The following is a 22,751-nucleotide window of genomic DNA, read 5'->3' as shown; positions in this document are numbered from 1 at the left end:
AAAGCACAACCAAAAGGACATTATATTGTGTATTAGGCTGTAAGATTGAAACATTGCAGCTTAACTAATTAGGCCACACAAATTTCACACCATTTCCCTCACAGTTGTGAGATTGTTGTAGTTATGGCTGAGCGTACCATTACTATTCACCGTGCAGCAAAGAACTTTAGACTCCATCCTTAAAAAGCAAGAAAGAGGTTGCGGCACTTTAAAGACTAACAAATTTATTTTTACCATGGAAGATGCCTTAAAATAAAAAGACATCTGCAAAGCTTGTTCTTTTGTCTTTCATTATCAGGAACAAGAAACTTTTATCTTTCACTGCTCTTCATAATGAAAGGAACACTTCTTAGCACCTGCCTCTCAGAGCAGTTCCACATATCCAATTAATTCTTATTGATTCATTGATTTATTATTGCATTTATATACAACATATATTTATGCTGAGACATCCAAAGCAGTTTACAATTTAAAATATTAACACAAACAAATGTTGTAATCAGGGTGTTGACAATCCCTTCAAGAGATGGTGGTTTTGTGCTTCCTGACCTGGGCTTCTTCTCTTCAAGCCCTGATTCTTGCACATTTTCTTCACACTCTTAAAAACTGTATTGTCATGAAGAAAGCCTTCTTTTTGATAAGGACCTGGTGGTGAAATAGTTAATAGAATTCTGCAACTGCCTGCTTAGCAGTTCTTCAGTTATGTATCATATTATCTACGTCCTTGTGTATGGTTTCAGTGATACCCCCATTGGTTTGAGACTTATACACAAAATCACCATAGCAGAGAATATGTTACCTTTACATACACTGCTGCAACATCCAGAAATGTGGCGTTTGAGGTCCACTCGTAAGTTGGTCAGCTGCTTCCTTCAATGGATCATGGTCGCTCATGCTTTTCCATCACCACAACAATCAGTTGGGACACCAAATCCAACCTGTAAAGAAAATATCTATCCATTCATTTTTATATTTCTTTCAAATTCTTGGCTTTATAAGTCTGGTTTCTCAAGCAGCCTAGATTTCTGCATCCTATTCAGGGTACCACTTTGAATGTTTTCCTATACTGGGACCAGCAAACTCCAACTCTAAGCTCATGATCTTCCGAATGGGCAGTCTCACCTCTCTTGAATTGACACTGTAAACATACAATTGAATACTTGCACTTTCTGATGTTCATCTTTGGTAAATTGTCCCAGCCACCGGACCTGCAAGTCAGACATGGCCATTCTTTTAAAGGTTAACAAACTTGTAAAAGTCCTCTTTGGGCATTTGTAAACTCTATCCGTGGAGGGGGTGCAAGGGTCTATGTGTCAGCCTCACCCCCTCCACCCCTTGCCTCCTGCACAGAGTGGGAAGGTCTGAATATGGATTGTAAGCGTGTTCAGTTCAATGTGCTTACAAACATCCCTGCAGTGCTGCTCCCAATCTCAAGTGGGGGCATGTTTGCCACACACACCTTTTCTCTGAGCCTCAAGTGGTTTCTTTACAGGGGAGGTATAGTTTAGGGACATGTGGGGCTCAGGGGTATAGTGATGGGGGGGATGAGGGCATTGCCCCCTAAATGATAATTCTGCCCTTCCAAATGAAATTTTCCTTCAGTCCCCAAATTTCTAACATTGCAGCAACTTAAAACGTCACTTGAGGTTTTAGAAATACAGATTTCACAAAGGTAATAGACAGTAGTTCCAAGAGCTGTTCAGCCAGTGCCCTCAATACTCTAGCATGCAGTTCATCGGGGCCTGAAGATCTGAATTCGTTCAAAGTGATTAGGTATTCTTTGACCGTTTGTCTATTAATCAAAAGCTGCAGTCCTGACCCTTCAACTTCACATTTGCCAGGGGGGTCATAGACCCTCCTTTGGGAGAAGACTGAGCCAAAGTAGGAATTGGGCACTTCTGCCTTTTCTTTGCCATCTATTATCATTTTGCCATCCTCCTTGAGCAGCTGTTCCACCATTTCTTTTATCTGTCTTTTACTGTGGAAATACCTGAAGAAAGCTTTTTGTTGCTTTTGGCATCTCTCACTAACCTCAGCTCATTCTCAGCTTTAACCTTCCTGATGCCTTCCCTGCAATTCTGTGCTACTTGTCTGTACTCTTCCTTTGTGACCTGGCCTTCCTTCCACTTCCTGCATGTGTCCTTTTTTGTTTTCAGGTCATCTCTAAACTTTTTGTGAAGCCACATTGGCTTCTTCTGCTGTCTTCAGGCAGCTAGCTTAGTAGTCCTGGCTTTTGAATGTAACATATGTGAAGGAATATCAAATGAACAATTCCCCTGCAAGTTTGCAGAGAAATCACAGCGCATTAGACTTTATTAATAGTTCAGATTATTATGGTAGGATGACTTGCACAATATACATTTACTTCCTAGTCACTGTTATCTAGTTTACATAACTATTTTGCATGTGGAAAATATTGTATTTTAATTTGATTTTTTTTGTAAACTTCACAAATCATAGTTCCCAATTAAAATGCATAAACTGGGGTTTATTTTTGTCATTACCTAAAAAAAGTTTCCCCCCCAGAAACCTCTTTTGTAGTGACCAATGCCCCAACCCTTCTCCCCCCCCCCAATTTTTTTCTCTGCTCACTCAAAGAAAATTTTCTTGTTACACCTCTGGTGGGGCTCTCAAGCCCAGTCAGAAAGGGATGGTAAGCAAGTTTCTTAAGCCAGCTTTGCCTCCCCCCCGTCACTCTTTTTTTTTTCAGCACATGTCCTCCATCCCTTTACTGTTTGGCCTTTGCTACTTAACTTTTCAGGACTGAGTAGGATTTTGAGGGGAGAGTCCCTGCTAGACGTTTGGGACTTTTTATTTATTTTATTTTATTTTTATTTATTTATTAATTATTTGATTTACACCCTGCCTTTCCTCCCAGAAGGAGCCCACATACTTCACACTGTTGGGTGATCTTGTATTGTTTTTGGAGTGGCATTTGTGCATATTTGGTTCAATTAATTTTAACAACTGATTAGTAAAACACTGGAGTAGAAATGGGGGAGAAATTTGATTCAGTTCCCATTTAAAGTTGAATCTATCAAATTTGCACTTTCCAAAACAATATGAGAGCCGAAATGCAGCTGTCCTTTGAAATTCACACTTATCCAAATTTTGTGATGGAGTTTTCTGAGCAAGCAGTGTTTACAAAAATGCGTTATATTAGGATAAATTACTTGCAAAAATGTGTACATTAGTCAAAACTACATACAAAATGTGTTTATTAGAAGAAATTTGCACTAAAATACTAAAGAATTTTCATGATGATTTTTTTAAAACTGCAGATTGTTGCAGAAATGTGGAGGACCAAATTTAAAACTGGAAACTAAGAGAACCAAATTCGGCAGATCTTTCCATCCCTACATCTGAGGCATTATCTTTGGGCACCTTCCCCTGCCTTTGGCTTGGGGAGGGGTCCTTGGAGGTGCCCTTTTGGCTTGGCATGTGCACCTTGGTGAACTCTGGAAGCAGGGCCAGAGTGTGCATATGAGGTTCACATACCCAAGGCTCGCGTAGCAAGGAGGGAGCATTTCCAGTCAGAGTTTGCATAAACATGCCCCGGATATAAGAGGGGTGTGATCAGTACCGGATTTAGGCATAAGCTAAACAAGCTACAGCTTAGGGCCTCACAATCCGCAGGGGCCTCAAAAAATTTCAGATTTTGGGGGGGGGATTTTAAAATTTTATGTGTACTGAATATATATATATATATATATATATATGGTGTAATTTTTTAACAAAGGGCCTCCAAGCTTTATATAGCTTAGGGCCTCACCAGTCTAAATCTGGCACTAGGTGTGATCCTTCCTTATTATATAACCCACCTGCCCAGATTCATATGATTTGGTTAATCTGGTTTATTTGTTTGGCAGGTCTTCTAATTTGTTATATTTAATGAATGTCACCATTTTACCATATACTTTGCATCTTGAGTCTTCTTTATGAGTGTGCTGGCAATCTGGAACCTTGCATGATCAGCCCCACATCTCCTCCACAGGCAGAATTTAAGAATGCCCAAAGGAGGGCTAAAGGCTCAGAAGCATACTGTGACTGAAATAAAATATTTTCATAGCTGGGAACACTGTCACAGGGTTCCTTTCATATGGCTATATGAAACATATGTGGAGCTGATTCAGTTTCAGTTGACTCACCCAAATTATCTCTACATGATTACAGTTCATCTAACACAGTTACCACCTCCACCTTGCACTTATTAGCCTAAAACACAGGAAGACACTTTGATAATTAGAAATGTGATTCCAAAATTAACCCAACCTGTAATTTCAAACCACAGTCATTGAGCTTATATTAATCAAAAATATACAAATGGATCAAGAAACATATACTATTTAAACAACTGCTAAATTATTTTCACTCTCTTTATATCCATGGATCAATATATGTACTGCCAAATAGTAGAAAGAAATGGGATATGATGTGGCTTTAAATCCATTTTTCATTATTCATTTGTTTCCTATGCAGTTCCATGGTATAAAAATGGTAGGTGGGCTGTGGCCCATATAGGAAGGGGACATTGCCAGACTCCCAGTGACTACATCAAAAAACTGTGGCAAAATAAATTTTGCTTGTAACTCAGATTCCAGGGGGAAAGGGGTAGGTAGACTGGCCCACATAGCCCTCAGAAACCAGTGCAGCAACTATGACAATATCATGTCATGGTAGGTGCTAGAGGCATTCGGGGGGGGGCATCTTAGCACTCCCCTTTATTGCTATGTACTCAGTAAGTAAACAACATTCCTGAGCCCCACTCTATCTCTAATAGTGATGGGAAGCTGGCAATGCCCCCTTCCCAGCACCTGTGTACTTGTATTGCATTACTTTTGCTCAGAGCTTGCTTCAGTCCTAGGCTGCACAGCTGTGATCTTTCACTGAACAATGCACATATCCCCAATGGGAGGAAAAGGAGAACCTAACATCCTAGTGCATGCTGAATATAATATATATGTAGAGAAAAAGAGAGGTACAAAAAGAAAATAAATAAATCTGAGCACTAGAAAAGAAAGTCACTTCTCTCAAATTATTGCGCTGCAGCATCTACTAACCTACTAGCTGTTTGTGCTATTAGAGATGTTTGTGATACTGAAGACATTGTCCTAGATGAAGTGCAGAATGTTTATCATTGCCTAATGTTTGCTCCAGACCTAGCCTGCATGGTGGTTCTCTGTATGACTTCCTCGTTAAGACAAAATTGAAAAGCTGATAGTCTGAGATATGCTCAGTACTGAAGAAAATATTCATACAAAAAGAAGAAATGGAGGAAAAATCTTCTTCCAAGCTATATTAATATACCTGTTCTGTATTGAAAACAAATAGCTGTGATTATAATGAGCTGTAAGAGAAACAGAGTTTTATTAATTAGATAAGTAAACTTTATGTGATTTACTTTCATTAAAATTAGGCTAAGCATAACCTATGATAATATAGGCAAAAAAACCTTGCGGTTTAAGAATGTACCTAGAACCAACAAATATTTCTATCAAACTTTAAAAAGCAGGGAAATTGGGCAGCTATAGTGAATGCACCAGGAGAGCAGGAGACCTGATCTCCTCTCTGAGACATTGCACTGCCCTACAAATTTGTAAAAATGCCTACACAATTTGGGTTGGTTTTCACAGTGCAATCCACTTCCTGCGTAGCTTTGAAGAATTTGGTAACATGTGCAAGTTTGCTGAGAATCGATTAATCATTTGCATGCTTATTGAGTTCAGTGGGATTTACTCTTCTGCAGTCATGAAACTGACCACGGGGGAGGAGGAGAAGGGGATGGGGGGAGGGCTGGAGTGGGCAAGGGAGGAGGAAGAAGAAAGAAGAAATGGGAGGAAGAAGGGAGGAGGAGGATAGAGAAGAGGGGAAGGAGAGGAGTAGGGGAGGGAAAGGAGAGAGGGGGAAGGAGGGGGAGGGAAAAGGCAGGTTTGATCATTTGCATGTTTATTGAGTTCAATGAGATTTACTCCCATGCAATAGAAGAAACTGACCATGGTGGGATGGGGATGGGGAGGAGGAGGAAGGACGGGTAGGGGAGGAGGATGGAGGGGAGGAGGAAGGGAAGACAGGAAGTGGCAGATGGGAGCAGGCAGGAGGGGGAGGGGAGCAGTAGGGCAGATTTGATTATTTACATGCTTATTGAGTTCAGTGGGATTTATTCCCATGCAATCATGCTTAGGATAGGTGAAACTGACCATGGGGGGAGGATGAGAAGAGGGAGGGAGGGAGGGCTGGAGTGGGCAGGGGAGGAGGAAGAAAGGAGGAGAGGGAGAGAAGAGGGGAAGGAGAGGAGGGAGGGGAAAGGCAGGTCCAATTTTTGCATGCTTATTGAGATCAATGGGATTTACTCCCGTGCAGTCATGCTTAGAATAGGTAAAACTGACCATGGAGGAGGAGGTGGTGGAGGGGACAGGAGAGGAAAGGAGGAAGGGAGGGGAAGGGGGAGAAGGAGCAAAGGAAGGGGAGGGAAGGGGCAAAAGCGAGAAGAGAGGAGGGAGGAAAAGGGGAAGGCTGGTTTGATCACTTGTATGCTTTTTGAGTTCAGTGGGATTTACTCCTTTACAATCATGCTTAGGATAGGTGAAACTGACCTGGGGGAGAGGCAGGGAGGGGGAGGAGGGAGACAGAAGGGGAGGAAGGGTAGGAGTAGGGAAGAAGTTGGAGGGGAGAGGGAGGGGAGGAGATTGGGTGGGCGAGCACTGGCCAGAGGGAAAGCGATTTCTCTTTCCAAAAGGAAAACATTGTGAATAGTATCATCATTTTTAAGGGTTTCCCTCTCCTTTTTATTCTACAACAGGTACATGTAGCCTCCCACCCAAATTTAAACCAAAGCTGTCACCGGCCACATTCACATCAGACCTTATTTCACTTTATTTTATTTATTTATTTATTTATTATTTTCTTTATATCCCCCCCTTTCTCCCAGCAGGAGAAGGATGACTTTAGACAGTCATGGCTTCTCCCAAAGAATCCTGGGAAGTGTAGTTAGCAAAGGGTGGTGAGAGTTGCTGGGAGATACCCTGTTCCCCTCACAGAGCTACAATCCCCAGAAAAGGGGGTTAAACCACTCTGGCCACTGGAGCTGTGAGGGGAATAGAAGTTTCCTAAAAACTCATTATACTCCACAAATTACACTTCTCAGGATTCTTAGAGGGAAGGCATGATTGGTAAAGTGAAATAAAGATCTGGCATGGGCATAGCCCCCTGATTAGCCAAGCCAAATTGCTGTGAGCCTGGCTGTTAGAACATTGATGGTTCTTACTGGGCATGCTCAGCACTATAATAGACTTCAATGTTAAATTTCTTAAATTAATTCAAAATCAGCCATGATTTTTTACTTTAAAGCTGCAGACGATGAAGGTTAGAGTATGGGGCAAGGTCAGTAATAGGATTACAGGTACTCTGTGAACATGGCTGATTTTTAATTAATTTCAACAAATTATGAGACCACTGACAGAAAAAAGTCCAACAGGGGTCTGGATTTTTTCCCCTCATTTTACACTTTGAACTCTCAATTCTGTCTTACTGTTATGTGTATCACTATGAAAACTTAGAGGGTTATTAAGCAAGCGTTTCTGAGTTCAGAACTATATATTTTGTAAGGCTTTGTTTTGAAATGAGCTTATGGGAAGCAGCAGAATGGAATGGGGAGTATATTCAGTTTAACATTGCGGATCGTGAAACATCCATGCTGGCTATAGTATACAGCCACTCTTGTGGCTGTATAATTATTGTAAAGGGAGTGAGCAGAATGGCACTGGGGACATAGCTAGGAAATAATCAAGAAGAAACTGAGGCAGTCTCAGGTCCAGTCCTCAATGGCAAAACTCACATTAATTTTAATAGGTTGAGATGAAAAATCCTGAAATGCAGCTTCCTAAAATATAAATAATCTTATTTTATGTATAGATAGGGAGTACATATTATGATATTTAAAATATTAAGGTTTTTCTTTTTTTTTAACTAGCCAATATTCTAGAAATATACGTATAAATTCTATTCTTTCAGTATAAATTCCCATTGCTGACTACAGTTTTCAAGATTATCTGGGTCAGGAATGTAACATAGAAGCAGGAAACAACAGACAATTGGAAAAAGAAAAATAGTGTCAGCTATGTCAGAAAAGAGAAAATGGTTTGAAAAAATCCTTCTGTTGACAGTTTTTGGGGAAAAATAATAGCACTTGTAAGATAATCAAGTACATTTTAATTTGCCCCTTTTTAGCATGCCACATTTTATTCAGATATTGCTGTTGAATGAGCTTTGGCTATCTAATTTAAATAATACTTTTATTAATGGAAAATTCAGAGCCTGATAAGAATTCATAATTATTTATAAAGCTATTTGTATGAATGATGACTTTGGACAATTTCTGGAGTGATGCTAAGAACATATGTTTGCACACCTACCATTTTGTTCCTGTAAACCAGGGATGTGGAACTTGAGGTCCTCCAGATGTTGGACTCCAGCTTCCATGAGTCCCAGACAGTATGTCAGGAATGATGAGAGCTGGAGTCCAACAACATCTGGAGGGCCACAGGTTTCCTGCTAAACCATAGGAAACCACTGACCTGGTAGACCAGGGGAAGAGCTGTAGCTCAATGGCTGAGCATCTGCTTTGCATGCTGAAAGTCCTAGGTTTAATCTGCGGCATGTCCAGGTAGGCCTGGGAAAGTCTCCTACCTAAAACCCTGGCATCCCTGTCAGTCAGTGCAAACAATACTGAGCTAGATGGACAAATAGTCCTCTGTTTTGTGGATGTATTTTACCGATTTTAATTTAGATTATTCCACCTTCTCCTAGTATTGCATTATGATGAAGGGTGGTTTAAAAATATTTTGAAAAAATAAATAAAATCCTGAGCCACTCCAGCCAGCAGATCTGGTGGTTCAGATAGTTCAACCCAGAATTTCCAGGTGAGAACTATGCAACATGAAACACCAGCAAAAAGACAAATTGAAAGTTTTACTATAGGTGCAAATTATAGGTTAGCAGAGCAAATGTATATGTAGTGTATATAGCACATTTTAATTCTCTAGACTTTATGTGCATTTTGCTCTCTTCTGAAGCAGATTTGCAAGATGTATTCCATATATACTGATTTCCTAGTATTTTAATAATATTTCTGAATCTCCTTTGGTCTTTCCAATGTTTTAAAATAAAATATCTCAAAAGCATTGATGAATTCATACATTTTTCCAAACTGCTTTCTTAGCAAAGAAGTATACCGAGCCATTGATTCCTTCTATCCAACTAATTTTATTCATTCTAGATTATTTTTGGCTCACCTTTTCATATGTCATCATCAACATGCCAGTCTTTGTTTCTTTATTCCAGCATCACTTTTGGTATTATATTTTTCTCCTTCAGCATATTTTCTCTCTTTTTTAAAGCTTTGATGCATGCCTTGGTGTTCGGTAATGTGACTGCTATTATTCAACGGATGTACTCCAGATGGTCCCTTTATCACACAAGAACCAAGGATCTAAAGGATTTCATAAGGGTCCATCACCTACCACAGCAATTAAAGCAAAGAATGCTTGAATATTTCCAAACCACTTGGTCTGTCAATAATGGAATAGATTCCAATGAGGTAAAGCCTTTCTTACTGTAATTTTTTTGATCTGATGTTGTTTTGGTAATGTTTTTGTTTGTCATTTGGTGGAATTGTATTTATGGAAGATTTTTACTTGCATACATAATAAAGATACAGAGTTATGTCCAATGTTAGCCGTTCTCAGAGTAGACCCAATGAAATTAAAGGACATGACTAACTAAGGTCTATTCATTTCACTGAGTCTACTGTGAATATAATTTAGTTGGATACAGCCCATAGTTACTTTTTCCCAAAAGATATACCAACAAAGGAATTTATACAATTATTTATCTCAGAAAAAATTCTCTGTATAATGACTTCTCCCTGTCACTCACCAGGAGTGAATATTCTTATGAATACTCTTTTGATAGAACATCTGTTTTGCATGCAAAGTGCCAGGTTCAATCCCTGGGATCTCCAAGTAGGGTTTGGAGGGACCTCTAACTGAAATCCTGGAAAAAGCTGCTGCCGGTCAATGTAGCCAATATTGAGCTAGGTGGACCAATGGTCTGCTACAGTATTAGGTAGCTTCCTCTGTTCCTATCAATATTTAACTGTGTCCTGAAATCATGAAAATATATTTTAAAGGAAATCTTTTCAACTAGATTCTTTACAAAAGCTAGGGGAGAGGCTGGTTCAGCAGATAGATTATTGGATTTGAGCTGGGAACCTATTTAAACATTCATTCATTCATCCATTTATTTCAAAACATTAGATCTCACCTTTCTAAAGAATATTTAAAATGATTTAAAATGCAAGAGAAATAAAACAATACACAATAATAAAAACGACAAGCTTAAAAACAGTTCAAAGGCAATAACATAAAATCAGCTTGAACAACAGCAATAAAAACAAATATCAATAAAACAAACAACGATCTTAATAGAACATGAAACAACTTAAGGATGGTATCATACAAAAACTTGCTGAAAGGCAGCCATGTTTATTTGCTTTATTTTGTTTGTTTAAAGTATTTTCATCCTGCTCTTCATCCATTCTCTGAGTGGCTAAAAATGATCAATAATAAGATAGTCCCGGCCCTCAAGTTTACAATCTAAAACAGGGTTCCAAGCTTCATTTAGGTGGTCCATGGCTTGTCTGTAAAAACTACAATTAAAAATCATGCATCTAGCGCCATGCAGTACAATTGCTACAAAAGGCAAGGGAGGAAAAACCAACCAACCTGGGCATTATTTCTTAGTTACAAAGTTCTCTCTCTAGCAGAGAGAGGGAAAGTAAGTTACCTGCAGCTGCTCCCTCTGCCCAGTGAATGTGACCAGCTTACTGTCCCCCTTGTCATGATGCAAATTCTATGGATATTGACATCCTCTTTTGTCTTCTTTGCTGGTGGTGATGCAAATCCTCTTTTATGGCAGTGAATAACTGAGCATCCTAAGGGCCTCAGAAGAAGAATAAAGTTCTCAGGCAGGCTCATATGAAAGCCAGTGATTCTTGAGATATTCTGGTCATAGACCATTTAGGCCTTTAAAGTCATAATCTTGAACTGAGCCCAGGGGCAATTTGGTAACCAATTTATTGTGTAGCTGATACAAGATAGGTTTAATAGGATCTGATCAAATTACTCGAGTCAGAATTCTGACAGCCACATTTGGAACCAGTTGAAGCTTCCAGACTATATTCAAGGGATGCATTCTACTCACAGAACAGTGACACAGACCAACAAGGAAGTAACTCAGAAATGTGCTACAATAAACAAATGCTATAAAGATTATAAATAGTTATTCATTTTGAAAAAGGAAAATAAGAAGAGTCCTGCTGGATCAGGGAAAAGGCACATCTAGTCTACCATTCTGTTTTCACAGCGGCCAAGCATACGTCTATAGGAAGCTCACAAGCAGGATCTGAATACAACAGCACTCTACCCACCAGCAGTTCCCAGCAACTGGTGTTCAAAGGCATACTGCCTCCAATAGTGGAGGCAGAATATAGCCATTGTGAGTGATAGCCTTTTCTTCCATGAATTTGTCTAATTCTTTTTTAAAGCCTTCCAAGAGGGAGCCATCATCAGGGCCAGCGCTAGAGGGCTGCCAGGTCAGGCCCTGGCTGGGGCCCCCTGAAAGGCCCCTCCTTAGGATGGGTGGCTAGCGCTCCCTTCTGCGATCCTGGTTGATGGCATGGATGCGCATGCAGAGCACGCATGTGTGTCATCAACCAATATGGAGGCGGCATCATCCCCTTAGGGAAGCCTTGGCCACCATCTTGGTTGATGGCAGGCTTGCGTCTGCAGTGCAACCAGCATTTACGTCAAGGGAGAGGTAGGTAGGGCATGCGGGTGGGCATCGTGGGCCTGCATGGGAGTAGGGGTGGTGTCTGGGAACTCCCTCTCCGTGATCCGTGGCAGGGTCAGGAGCCGACACTGCTGTGGATTGGGGAAGGTAGGTAGGTGGGGCGTGTGCAGGTACCGGGGCAGGCTGGTGCCAAAGGGCCCCGGCATGCCTGATGCCAGCCCTGGCCATCACTACCTCTTGTGGGAGAGAATGTCATAGTTTAATTATGTACTGTGTGAAGAAGTACTTTCTTTTGTCTGTCCTGAATCTTCTTAACATTCAGCTTCATTGGATATCCCCTCCCCCAGGACCTAGTGTTAATATGACAGAGGGAGTTTCTCCCTATTCACTTTCTTTATCCCATGTACAATCTGATGTATCTCTATCTCCCCCCCCTTTTTTTCATAGGGGAGTTGCTCCAGCCTCTTGATCTGAACCTTTGTTGCCCTTTTCTGATCCTTTTCCAGCAAATTTTTAAGGTGAAGTGACCAGAGGTGTGCACTTTATTCCAAGTGTGGTCACCCCATGGAGTTGGGTATAATGACAAATAAAGGAGCAAATGCATATGGCAAATGGGTAAAGGTGTTGACAGAGCTTGGAAAAGTTACTTTTTTAAACTACAACTCCCATCAGCCCCAGCCAGCATGGCCACTGGATTGGGCTGATGGGAGCTGTAGTTCAAAAAAGTAACTTTTCCAAGCTGTGGGTGTTGATTATTAAAATTTTAACAGGGAACTTTTTCCCCCTTCTGGACAGCTGTTAAAGGACTTTCCAGATGAGTTGCGCTCAGACATCACGATGCACTTGAACAAAGAGATTCTGCAGCTGTCCCTTTTTGAGTGTGCCAGCCGCGGGTGCCTCAGGTCTCTGTCTCTGCATATCAAAACCTCCTTTTGTGCTCCTGGGGAGTACCTCCTCCGGCAGGGAGATGCCTTGCAGGCTATCTATTTTGTGTGCTCAGGTTCCATGGAAGTTCTAAAAGACAGTATGGTGCTGGCAATTCTAGGTAAGTTTTTGGATGTGTTTTATATTGCCAGAAAGAGAGAGCTTGCAGTTAAAAAATATATTTACTGTTTTGATCATTGTGAGCTGATAGATCAAGTTGTGCCCACTCTGGTAAGAGCAAGATCTGCTGTGGTGAAACTGAACCTGGATGAGTTTGGTTTATGTGGCTTTAAAATCCTTGCCAAGTACATTGGAGTGGTATGAAAGATTCATACAATAAGCACATTTCACTGGGATACCAGTCAGTATTCATTGACTGCATCCATTGAACACAAATCTACAGGGGTCTGGGAAGAAGGCAGCAGAGGGTGGATACTCCTGTACCATCTCTCCAATGTGAGCATGCATTCCTTTGAATCAGGCATGACTGGGCCCTTGGGCACCAGCTTGCAGTGTCATACTCCCCGATACCCCCTCCCAATGCAGGTAGCACAGGGCTTAAATAGGCCTGCCTGCCCCACCTACCTCCCACATTAGCACACCCTGCGCATGTACATGTCATCACCCAAGATGGCAGCTGGGGTGTCAAACCCTTAGGGACATCCCCGCCACCATCTTGCATGATGGCAGGCATGCACTCACAGCATGCTAATGTGCTGACAGGGCAGGCAGGTGGGATGGCCTTATTTAAGCCTGTGCTGTCTGTATCAGGGGGGTGTTGCCTGGGAGCTCCCGCTCTGCGATCCTTGGCAGTGTCAGGCTGTTGGGTCCCACAACCTGACGCTGGCGTGGGTTGCAGAGCAACAGGTCTGCCCTCCCAACCTAAGAGTGGCCCTTCAGGGGCCTTTCTGAGCCGCAGGGGCCATCAGCCAGAGCCTAACCTGGCTGCTGACTGTCTGTGGGCCTGCTGATCAGCTCCTTCCATTACATTGAATAGGGAAGGCAGCACATGCAGGAGAACTATGTTTACTTGTAAGCACATGTGGATCTCAGTGAGAGCATCAGTGTTAAATGTGGAAATGTTTGATAAGAAAAAACAAATTCTCCCAAAGATCAAGTGTAACCCCTAGAAAAACTAAGCATTACTACTATTACGTTTGTCACTATTTTAAATTCTGCCACTAGAGAGGGAATATATATGGCAGTGAATTATTATTATTATCATTATTTATTACATTTGTATACCGCCCCACAGCCAAAGCTCTCTGGGTGGTTTACAGAAATTAAAAACACTGAACATTAAAAACAAATATACAGTTTTAAAAATCATACAAAGTTTAAAACATAAAACACTCCCCAACTGGAGTACACCACAGTCCAGCCTTTATGTAACTAAGCCATGTTTGAGCATGACCAAAACTGCTTTCTCCTACCATGCGATATCATACCATAACTGTATAAAATGTCTCTAAGAACTTGGATGAAGGTGCAAAATATTGAAATTTCTTACACACCTAAGAATGTCTGGTTAAGATATGAAAAGAGATTTAATAATAGTTAAGTTAGTGGTTCCTTGCAAAATTCCTTTCTTTCAGCAACAAAGAAGTTTGTTTTACACTATGCTTAAATTAAATAGTAAAGGAACATACCAGAGTATTTATTTGTTTAATTTATATCTCTCCCATCCTCCCAAAGGAGCACAGAGTGCAAACATAAACAAAACAATTTAACAATAAAAAAGAAAAACATATTAAAAACAGTTTGAAGATATTCCATAACACAATTACAATTAAAAACATTGTAACACACAGTTAAAAATATTGAAAACACAGCTTAAAAACATGCTTTCATCTGTGATCTTCAGGTTGCCAGGAACAATCTCCTACACCTGAATAAACAGGAATGTTTTCAAATTCCACCTGAAAGTCAGTAGTGATGGAATCAGACGCATTTCACAAACAAGGAACCACCACTAAAAAGCCCTGTCACAGGTCAGCACTAACCAGGCAGCGCTCGGTGGCAGCAGCACCAACAAGGTCTTGCCTGCTGATCATAGGAGATAGTTGATACTGGGGAAGGCACTCTTTTCAATACTTGGGTCCCAAGCCATGTAGGACTTTATATGCTAGCACTAACACCTTGAATTGGGCCCAGTATCTCACTGCTTTCAGGACTGGTGGCACATGGTCCCATCAGGGTTCCCCACTTACTAGACTAGCAGCCACATTCTACACTAGCTACAGCCTCCAGACCATCTTCAAGGGCAGCCCCACATATAGCACATTACAGTAGTCCAGAAGGGAAGTAAACAGAACATGGGCAACTAAGACCAGGCTATCCTGGTCCAGGAATGGCTGTAGCTGCCGAATCAGCCTCAGCTGGGCATAAGCACTCCTAGCTACAAAAGCCACTTGGGACTCTAGTGGCAAGTTGGAATCCAGGAGTAAAACAACTGCAAATTATCTTCTTGGTTGCATTTAAACAATTAATGTGCACATCATGCAAGGGTAGCAGTGTTAGATTGTGTAGTCATTTGTTGGATTTAACCAAAACCTGTATTTAAATCATGCCAGGCACAGACAGACGGTTTGCTCTTGTTGCATGTTCATTCTTATCATACTTACTGACCCCTCCAAGTATTTCAGTGATATTCACCAGGATTCCCAGAACCTTTAGTCTTATACATAAAAACAAGGTTCTGCATCTTTGTATTTGGGCTCCTCTGTGTTCTGCATGATATGTTGAAGCTGTTCTCTGTGTCTATGCAAAGTACAAACTTTGTTCATTAATTATAATGCTCTCTTTTTTTGTATTTTCTTTTAGGTAAAGGGGATTTAATTGGAGCAAATCTCTCCATTAAGGACCAAGTGATTAAAACAAATGCTGATGTGAAAGCTCTAACCTACTGTGACCTCCAGTGTATAATTCTCAAAGGACTTTTTGAAGTGTTAGACCTTTACCCAGAATATGCTCACAAGTTTGTTGAAGAAATTCAGCATGATCTCACATACAATCTCCGAGAAGGCCATGAAAGTGATGTAAGTAGATTTAACATGGCTGCAGCTACATTCAGCTTTAAAAATGGATCTTCTGTTTTGGCAGTTCACCTTCATACATCAGAGTAATAGTATCTGTATAGTGTTTATCTTAAAATGAAATCTGATTGTGCTTGACTTGGCAATTCAGACACTGCTTAAGTGAATTACTGATAATGAATTATAGGTTCAACATGAATGACCCTATATTTCTTTGTAAATTAATCCTTTGGTGTGAGTTTGGCCTTGCATGCGTACAACATTAAAGGATGTCTTTTTGTTTTATATCCCAAGAGTTAATTTCTACTTACTCCTACAATTTAATGTAAGTGAAGGAGACGTTTGAGCTTTTAGTACAAAAGAAGCTGCAAACTGGTACAAGGGAGAATTACAATTTATGAAGGCCCTTAAAGTGAACAGTTCTTGAAACCTAAATTCCAGGTGTCTTTTGAGAGCTCTCCACACATGAACATGAATGGGTTTATTTTCAGAGCTAAGGTGAATGAACTACAATTGTAAATAAAATCCCCTAGGTAGAGAAAAGACTTGCTTCAACAGTTCAAGAGTTTTGTGTATGCCCTTTATTTTCCATCTAATTAAAGTAAATGCTGTACTCCCGTGACCTTAGCAATATTCCCCATTTTGTGCAGTGTTCGGGGGACTGCAGCATGGGGTGGGATCTTCGGGTTTGCAATGGGGATGTACCATGTTGTGAGATGGGATCCCCCATGACAGTTCTTTAGATTTCCAAATGCTCCCACAAACACCAAAAGGTTGACAAGGAATAATACTCTGTCAATTTGAGCCATGGAGTTTTGGATGTAGAAACCCTCCTATCTACATATTCTATAAACTCACTGCTTGCTCCCCTTGGGAGAAAAACTGGATACAGTTTTCAGCTATATGACTCTTAATATTGTGAACATCTCAGGGCTGGCTGTAGTGTTACCATAACACTGTGGTTGCCTGCTTCTCTATGGCTCCATTTCTTGCCACACAGGTAACATTCAAACAGCAAGACTGTGTACAAGGGGCAGATGTCATGATTACTTCCAGTGGCACTGTCATCCACCCAATTTCATCTCCCAATGAAACAGTGACATTGACATAGAAAGTAGTTGCATCACTAGCCTCTCTCACAAGATACTACTTTTGTAACATTTCCAGAAAGATAAGGGAAGCAGTCAAGGAGCAGAAACGATGTCCCTTATAGCTAGCTCTCAGTGATTATAATTCAGTGAGGCCCAGTGTTTTAAGTGGTAGTTGTGGACCTGGAAAACCAATTGACAGTGAGTTAGGCTGAAATCCGACTCCTACCTCCCTGGGAGGAAGAGCCATCACATTCAGTAAGACTTACTTCTTAATAGACATGGTTAGGATTGCACTGTAAGTTGCACAAGTAATAATGACTTATGTGACAGATTTGTCATGAGGTCAAGTGTGCTGTGGGTACCCAGAAATGAGGCAAAGCTATCTGAGCTCTGCTTATCTATGCTGAACTTTAATTAGATTTTGTCAAGCTTCCTATTGTTTAGCTTCCTCTCAGGCATCTGTAGCTGAGAACACATTTGCATAAACTAATTGGCTAAATCAGCACCTGTGGGATGCTTCACATGTTACAAGTTTAACAGGTATATGTTAAAGATCTCTGTTCAGTACCTACTCAATTGAAATCAGTCACAGCTTTCCATAGTGTGTGTGTGTGTGTATTTCATAGTATATATGAACTATGTGTGTGCTGCAAACACATTTATGTGCTGCAGACATAATAGCTTAGAACAGTGATTCCTAACCTGTGGGCCATGACCCCCAGAGGGGCCATGAAGTAATACAGAGGGGGCCGCAAACAGTTAAGAAATGAGATTTATTAATTTTTTTTAAAAAGTCTTCACTTCCTGGATGCTGTCTGCTCCCCACTGCTGCTGCAGACAACACCTCCCCCTTGCTCCAAACGAAAGGGGAGTACTTTTGCTGAAGCACCAGAGTGTCTTTCAGGTGGGCCGAGGGCAGGCATCTGCCTATAAAACATGTGGCAGATGCCAAAGGAGGCTGAGGGTGGAGCTTCCAGGGAGAAGAGGGAATTACTATTGCCGATTCCCATCTTCTCGCACTGCCGCTGCTGATGACACCCTTTGTCAGAACGAGAGGAGAGGGCTTTTCATGAAGCAAAAAGAAGCAAGGCTGGAAGGAAAGGCTGCTTCCCCTCTTCCTTCCTGGCAGCCACCCTGCCTGCCTTTCTTGACTACTGCTTCCCTGCCACCTCCTTTTAAAAATTGTTCTTATTTGCGAGTCTGCCCAGATGGAGCCAAGGAGCAGTGAAGAAGCTCAGGACTTGCTCGCCCCCCATCTCTGAGGCTAAGTGTATGTGCTAGCATCATCTCTTTCTTCCACCTACACTCTACCCCCCGATCTCTCTCTCCAAGATACTATGGCAGTCGAGAGTTTCCCCTCTGCCATGTGCCTGAATGCATGCACACCTACAGATGCTTGCAGAAGGGGCAGGTGTGTTCGTGTGTGTGCGTGTGCTCATCTGTCTTCTGCCCCACTCTCATTCCCCAAGTGCACACTAACCAAGTCATCAATTCTGATGATCATCTCAAGGCCTAAAGCACTAACCCCCTTCCTCAATCTGTGCACCCTTTTGTCTTCACAATCTAGCATCCCCACCGTTACCACATTGATGCTTCATTATTATTATTATTATTATTATTATTATTATTATTATTATTATTATTATTATTATTATTTATAAGCTCAGCAGGCTGGCTGAGACTGGGGTCTACATACTGCAGCTGAAATGTATTTATTTATTTAATTATTATTGCATTTATATCCCACTTTTCCTCCAAGTTGCTCAAGGTGGTGCACATGGTCCTCCCCTTTCCATTTTATCCTTACACTAACCCTGTGAGATAGGTCAGGCTGAGAGACTGTGTCTGGCTCAACATCACCCAGTGAGCTTCATGGCTGGGTGGGAATTTGAACTTGGATCTTAGTCCAACACTGTAACCCACTGGTGTTGGGAGACAGGACTGTACATCTTCAGACTGTGGGGAGGAGAGGGAGATACCAATTTTATTGGACCTTTGCCTTAAGAAAAGAAAGCAATATCTCCCTGTCTGCAGGGAGCTTTTTATGGAAAGGGATATCTGGAGATATGATTTTGCCATGCACCATTTTTTTCAATTAACAGAGACTAAAATTACAATTAGGTTTGTTTTTATGATGTGTTGAAGTGTTTTTAGCGCTTCTGTTTGCCGCCCTGGGCTCCTGCTGGGAGGAAAGGTGGGATATAAATCTAATAATAATAATGATAATGATGATGATGATGATGATGATGATGATGATGACTGGGGGCTCCCAAAAAGTTTGAGCTTACAAAGGGGGTCCCATACTCATAAACGTTAGGAACCACTTGTTTAGAAACATACACAAAGTACAGCCTCTGATGCTTAGTCCAGAACTTTGCAAAGGATGCTAAATAGTGGCCAAGCTGCTAACACAGTTGCTGCTGCTGCCATTTGCAATTGCAGCAAATATCAAATCTTAAGAAAAATAACATAGGTATGATACTGCCACTGCTAATGGTGAACCTCTGTTGGAGAATTTCTTCTCTACCTGGAGAAATACAGTGAAATAGTCTCCCTCTATTTCTCTGCCCACAAATAGGGATATACTAATTTATTTAAAGCTGTGGATTTTCAGAGCACTTGCCCCCTTCCCTTGCTTGTGTATTCAAATATAAGCCAAAGGTTTTTTTTAAAAAAATCAGGTGAGTTGAAATGGGCCAAAATAGCTAATCTCATGCCAGCATTACATTTGTAATATCTTGCAGACTGATTTTAGTCTTGCTTTGAGATATTATTTCTCATGGAAGAACTAAACTTATGCCTCCAAATGTGTACTTGCATACAATTTACTCAGTGTGATCTCCAAAGAGACCCATATTTAATCAAGAAAATAGCTAGGAAGAACCAAGGCAGATTGCATACTGTGGAGAATAAGAGTATAAAACTGCAAGTTAACACCCAGTAGCAAGTGCTTTGAGTCATGTATTCAAAATTATGAAGGAGAATACCTGAGAAGATGTGAGCAGTTGCACAGAGAAATATCAGTCCTTTCCCCTAGCTAATGACTTCCTCGATTGTTCCAGAAGAAAAAGCACCAACCTTTTTTTTCAGAGTAGTTGCTCAACCTCTTATTTGCACTATTTTTTTACATGAGCTAGTAGGATATGAGAAAGCAATCTATGTTGCCTGGGATTTCTTCCCCAAGGATCTTAAATCATGGGATGGCTTTACATAGGCTTTATTCTTCACTGCTATTCCTTTTGATCAACTTCTACTTGCATAAAGATTAAAAAAAGAGTGCTGCCAGCTGACAAAACCCTCTTGGCTAGTTATAGAAGTTGTCGAAGTTTCATGAGCAAGCAAATTGTGAGAACTGATCAGCACCACAAGACATGTTACTTTCTTTGGTTTCATGCACAAAAAAATGAATACTATGTATGCAGAATATACTGTGGAATAGATTATCTACCAATTATTTGGGGGGGGAAGCCATCCCAATGATGATCATCACAATCACCATTTCTTATTGCTTAGGGTTTTTATGGCAACTCTCATAAAATATTAGATTATTTAGTAATTGTTCACTGAGTACATATAATATCCTGTGCTGTGCATAACTTTTCACTTGATATGCATAATACCTACATTCTTATGGTGGCTTTTCCTCATTAAGAATTGTTTTTTCTTCTACCATGTTTCTTGTCTATCAAGTAAGAGGTTCAGCAAGGGTCAAACTCAGTTAATATTGCCTTGGCCGAAGAATTTTGGCCAATTCATATGATCACATTGGGGCTTGAGTTTCTTTTTGTTCCACTTTTTCTCCAAACCAGAGGGACCTCTCTGTGGTTTTTATTATCTGGGGATTATCTTGATCCACAGAAAACAAACAGATATGTGCTGCGCTGTCGAGGACTAGTAAGTTAATAAGGAACATTCAAAATCTGGTGAATGAAAGGCAAATTTTGTGAATGTCCAACAATTCAGAGATATGCCTATTCAGGTGAATGTTGATAGTTTCATAACGTACCTAATAGGTAAGGAAAACAAATGTCTGTTTTGGGAAACCTAGCTGAGATTACAAGAATTCACTTGTTAAGGTTGACATTTGTTAGATTTCAGACACTTACTGTAAGATATATAAATAGAGAGAGAAAGGTATTAGGATGTCCTTGCCTAGAAGGGCAGAAAGAATCGGAAGCAACAGAGATAGTCTTTGGCAGGTGGGGAATACAGACAGCAATCTTATATCAGCTTCACAGAAAAGAGTTACAGAAATGGCAACATGAACTGAATGCTTCAAGGGACCCTGATGATGCTGGCAGAAACAACAATGCCCAAGTGGTTGGCAGTGTTATCAGAAGCTGGTGATGTGTGTACATATAGTCTAGCATTGTTATTGTGCTTCTTTCTTTGCAAGAATGCAAAAGGAACATCTTTCTCTCTTAAATTGAATGCAGAAACATGCTTCTATACCATCTTCTCTGGGTATCAGAATATACCATTACTGTAAACTATGCCCATATTTGTTTTGCCAACACAACACTTTATTTTGTTTTGTTTTTATGTTGCAATTGTCTCTACTAGAGGCTTCCATCAGTGCTTCTCTGTCATTTGCAGATTGTTTAAATGCAGTCACTCTGCATTCTTTACATGGATTGCTAGTAGAGTGGCAAATTGAATTAACCCTAACTTTGTTGGTTTTGTATTTCCTATATGGCATACATCCTTGTTAGATTTGAGATCTGCACCTGGAATTAGTGACCTGTGCCAACAGAGGGGTACCACCCACTGTTTGGATATACCACTATGATGCCTTTTAATTATCAGACCTTTGCTGTGACAAGACCATATATTCTGTCCCTTCAATAATTAATCTTTGCTACTGTTTTGGCAATGGGAAAATGTTTAATATAAAACATTTTCATCTTCTAAAGGCTTGGAGGGGGATCCATTCTTTGTGCACTTCACTACAGCCTTTCCTCCTTTCCTGTTTGCTCTTGCAGAGATGCAGGCTTTGGAGAATGAGCACAGGGCACCCACTGGACTATGCTGTACTGTACTAGAAAACCCCCTTCCCCCATGTTAGGCTGCATCTATATGTATATCCTGTTTCTGCATTAAACCCATTGCATTGCATTCAGCCACTGACAAAGAATGGAAGCAGTTCTCCCTGCAGCACCCAGCAGTTCTTGGGCCACTCTTCTCTAGGCCATGTGCACACAGGCTTATGCAGTCCTGTCCCAAGCAGTGAGGACTTGCAAAAAAGCAGACATGGACAAAGCTAGGAATGACCCATCCTTGTGAATGGCTGGGTTCATTGCTGTATCCACGACAGAAGAGGCACAACAGAAGAGGGGAAAGTGCTACAACATTCTATGCACTGCTCTCCTTTTTATCATACTGTTGTATTAGAAGCCCCTTAACTACTTAATTGGAAAGAACAGGGGTGGCATGGGTAGAGTATTTGCAATGACAACTTATTGTGGAAGAATAAGTTTAAGCCTATGGCAAGATTTCAAGTAAGTTTTCAGAGAGCTCATGGTTGATATTGCTCTTTCCGATTTTGCCGTGGGATGTGATAGCATAACCATGAACTAATTTGTTCGATGATGCCAAGTGTGATTACTACTGTGCTCCCAGAAATATAATGATAATACCTTTCCCCTGTTGCTACAGTGAAATGTAATTCATCTCTTAACACCAAGCATTGTAGCAGCCTGAGTGACTCGCAGGACTGCTGTGCCATTCCACAAACTTTAATGAAGTCCCAAAGGAAAATGAAAATCTCTGAGGAAAGCATGACTTCTCTGCCTTTGGTTCAGTTAGGCACTATCAATATGTGTCACATTGTGGCAAGAACGATGGCTTGCTGGAA

At 40.8% G+C, this 22,751-nt stretch overlaps 1 protein-coding gene across 1 annotated transcript in view; it reads left to right on the top strand.

Moving 5' to 3' along the window:
* Positions 1-22,751, top strand: part of KCNH8 (potassium voltage-gated channel subfamily H member 8) — a 287,892-nt gene that overhangs the window by 210,627 nt on the left and 54,514 nt on the right. Inside the window, exons 9-11 of the mRNA XM_061586828.1 lie at positions 9,396-9,595; positions 12,643-12,892; positions 15,595-15,809. Of these exons, the coding sequence (XP_061442812.1) occupies positions 9,396-9,595; positions 12,643-12,892; positions 15,595-15,809 (665 nt within the window). The remainder of the gene's footprint in view (positions 1-9,395; positions 9,596-12,642; positions 12,893-15,594; positions 15,810-22,751) is intronic.

The sequence above is a fragment of the Rhineura floridana genome, chromosome 10, assembly GCF_030035675.1.
Source record: "Rhineura floridana isolate rRhiFlo1 chromosome 10, rRhiFlo1.hap2, whole genome shotgun sequence".
Taxonomy (NCBI): domain Eukaryota; kingdom Metazoa; phylum Chordata; class Lepidosauria; order Squamata; family Rhineuridae; genus Rhineura; species Rhineura floridana.
This window is presented reverse-complemented; position numbering and strand designations above follow the sequence as displayed.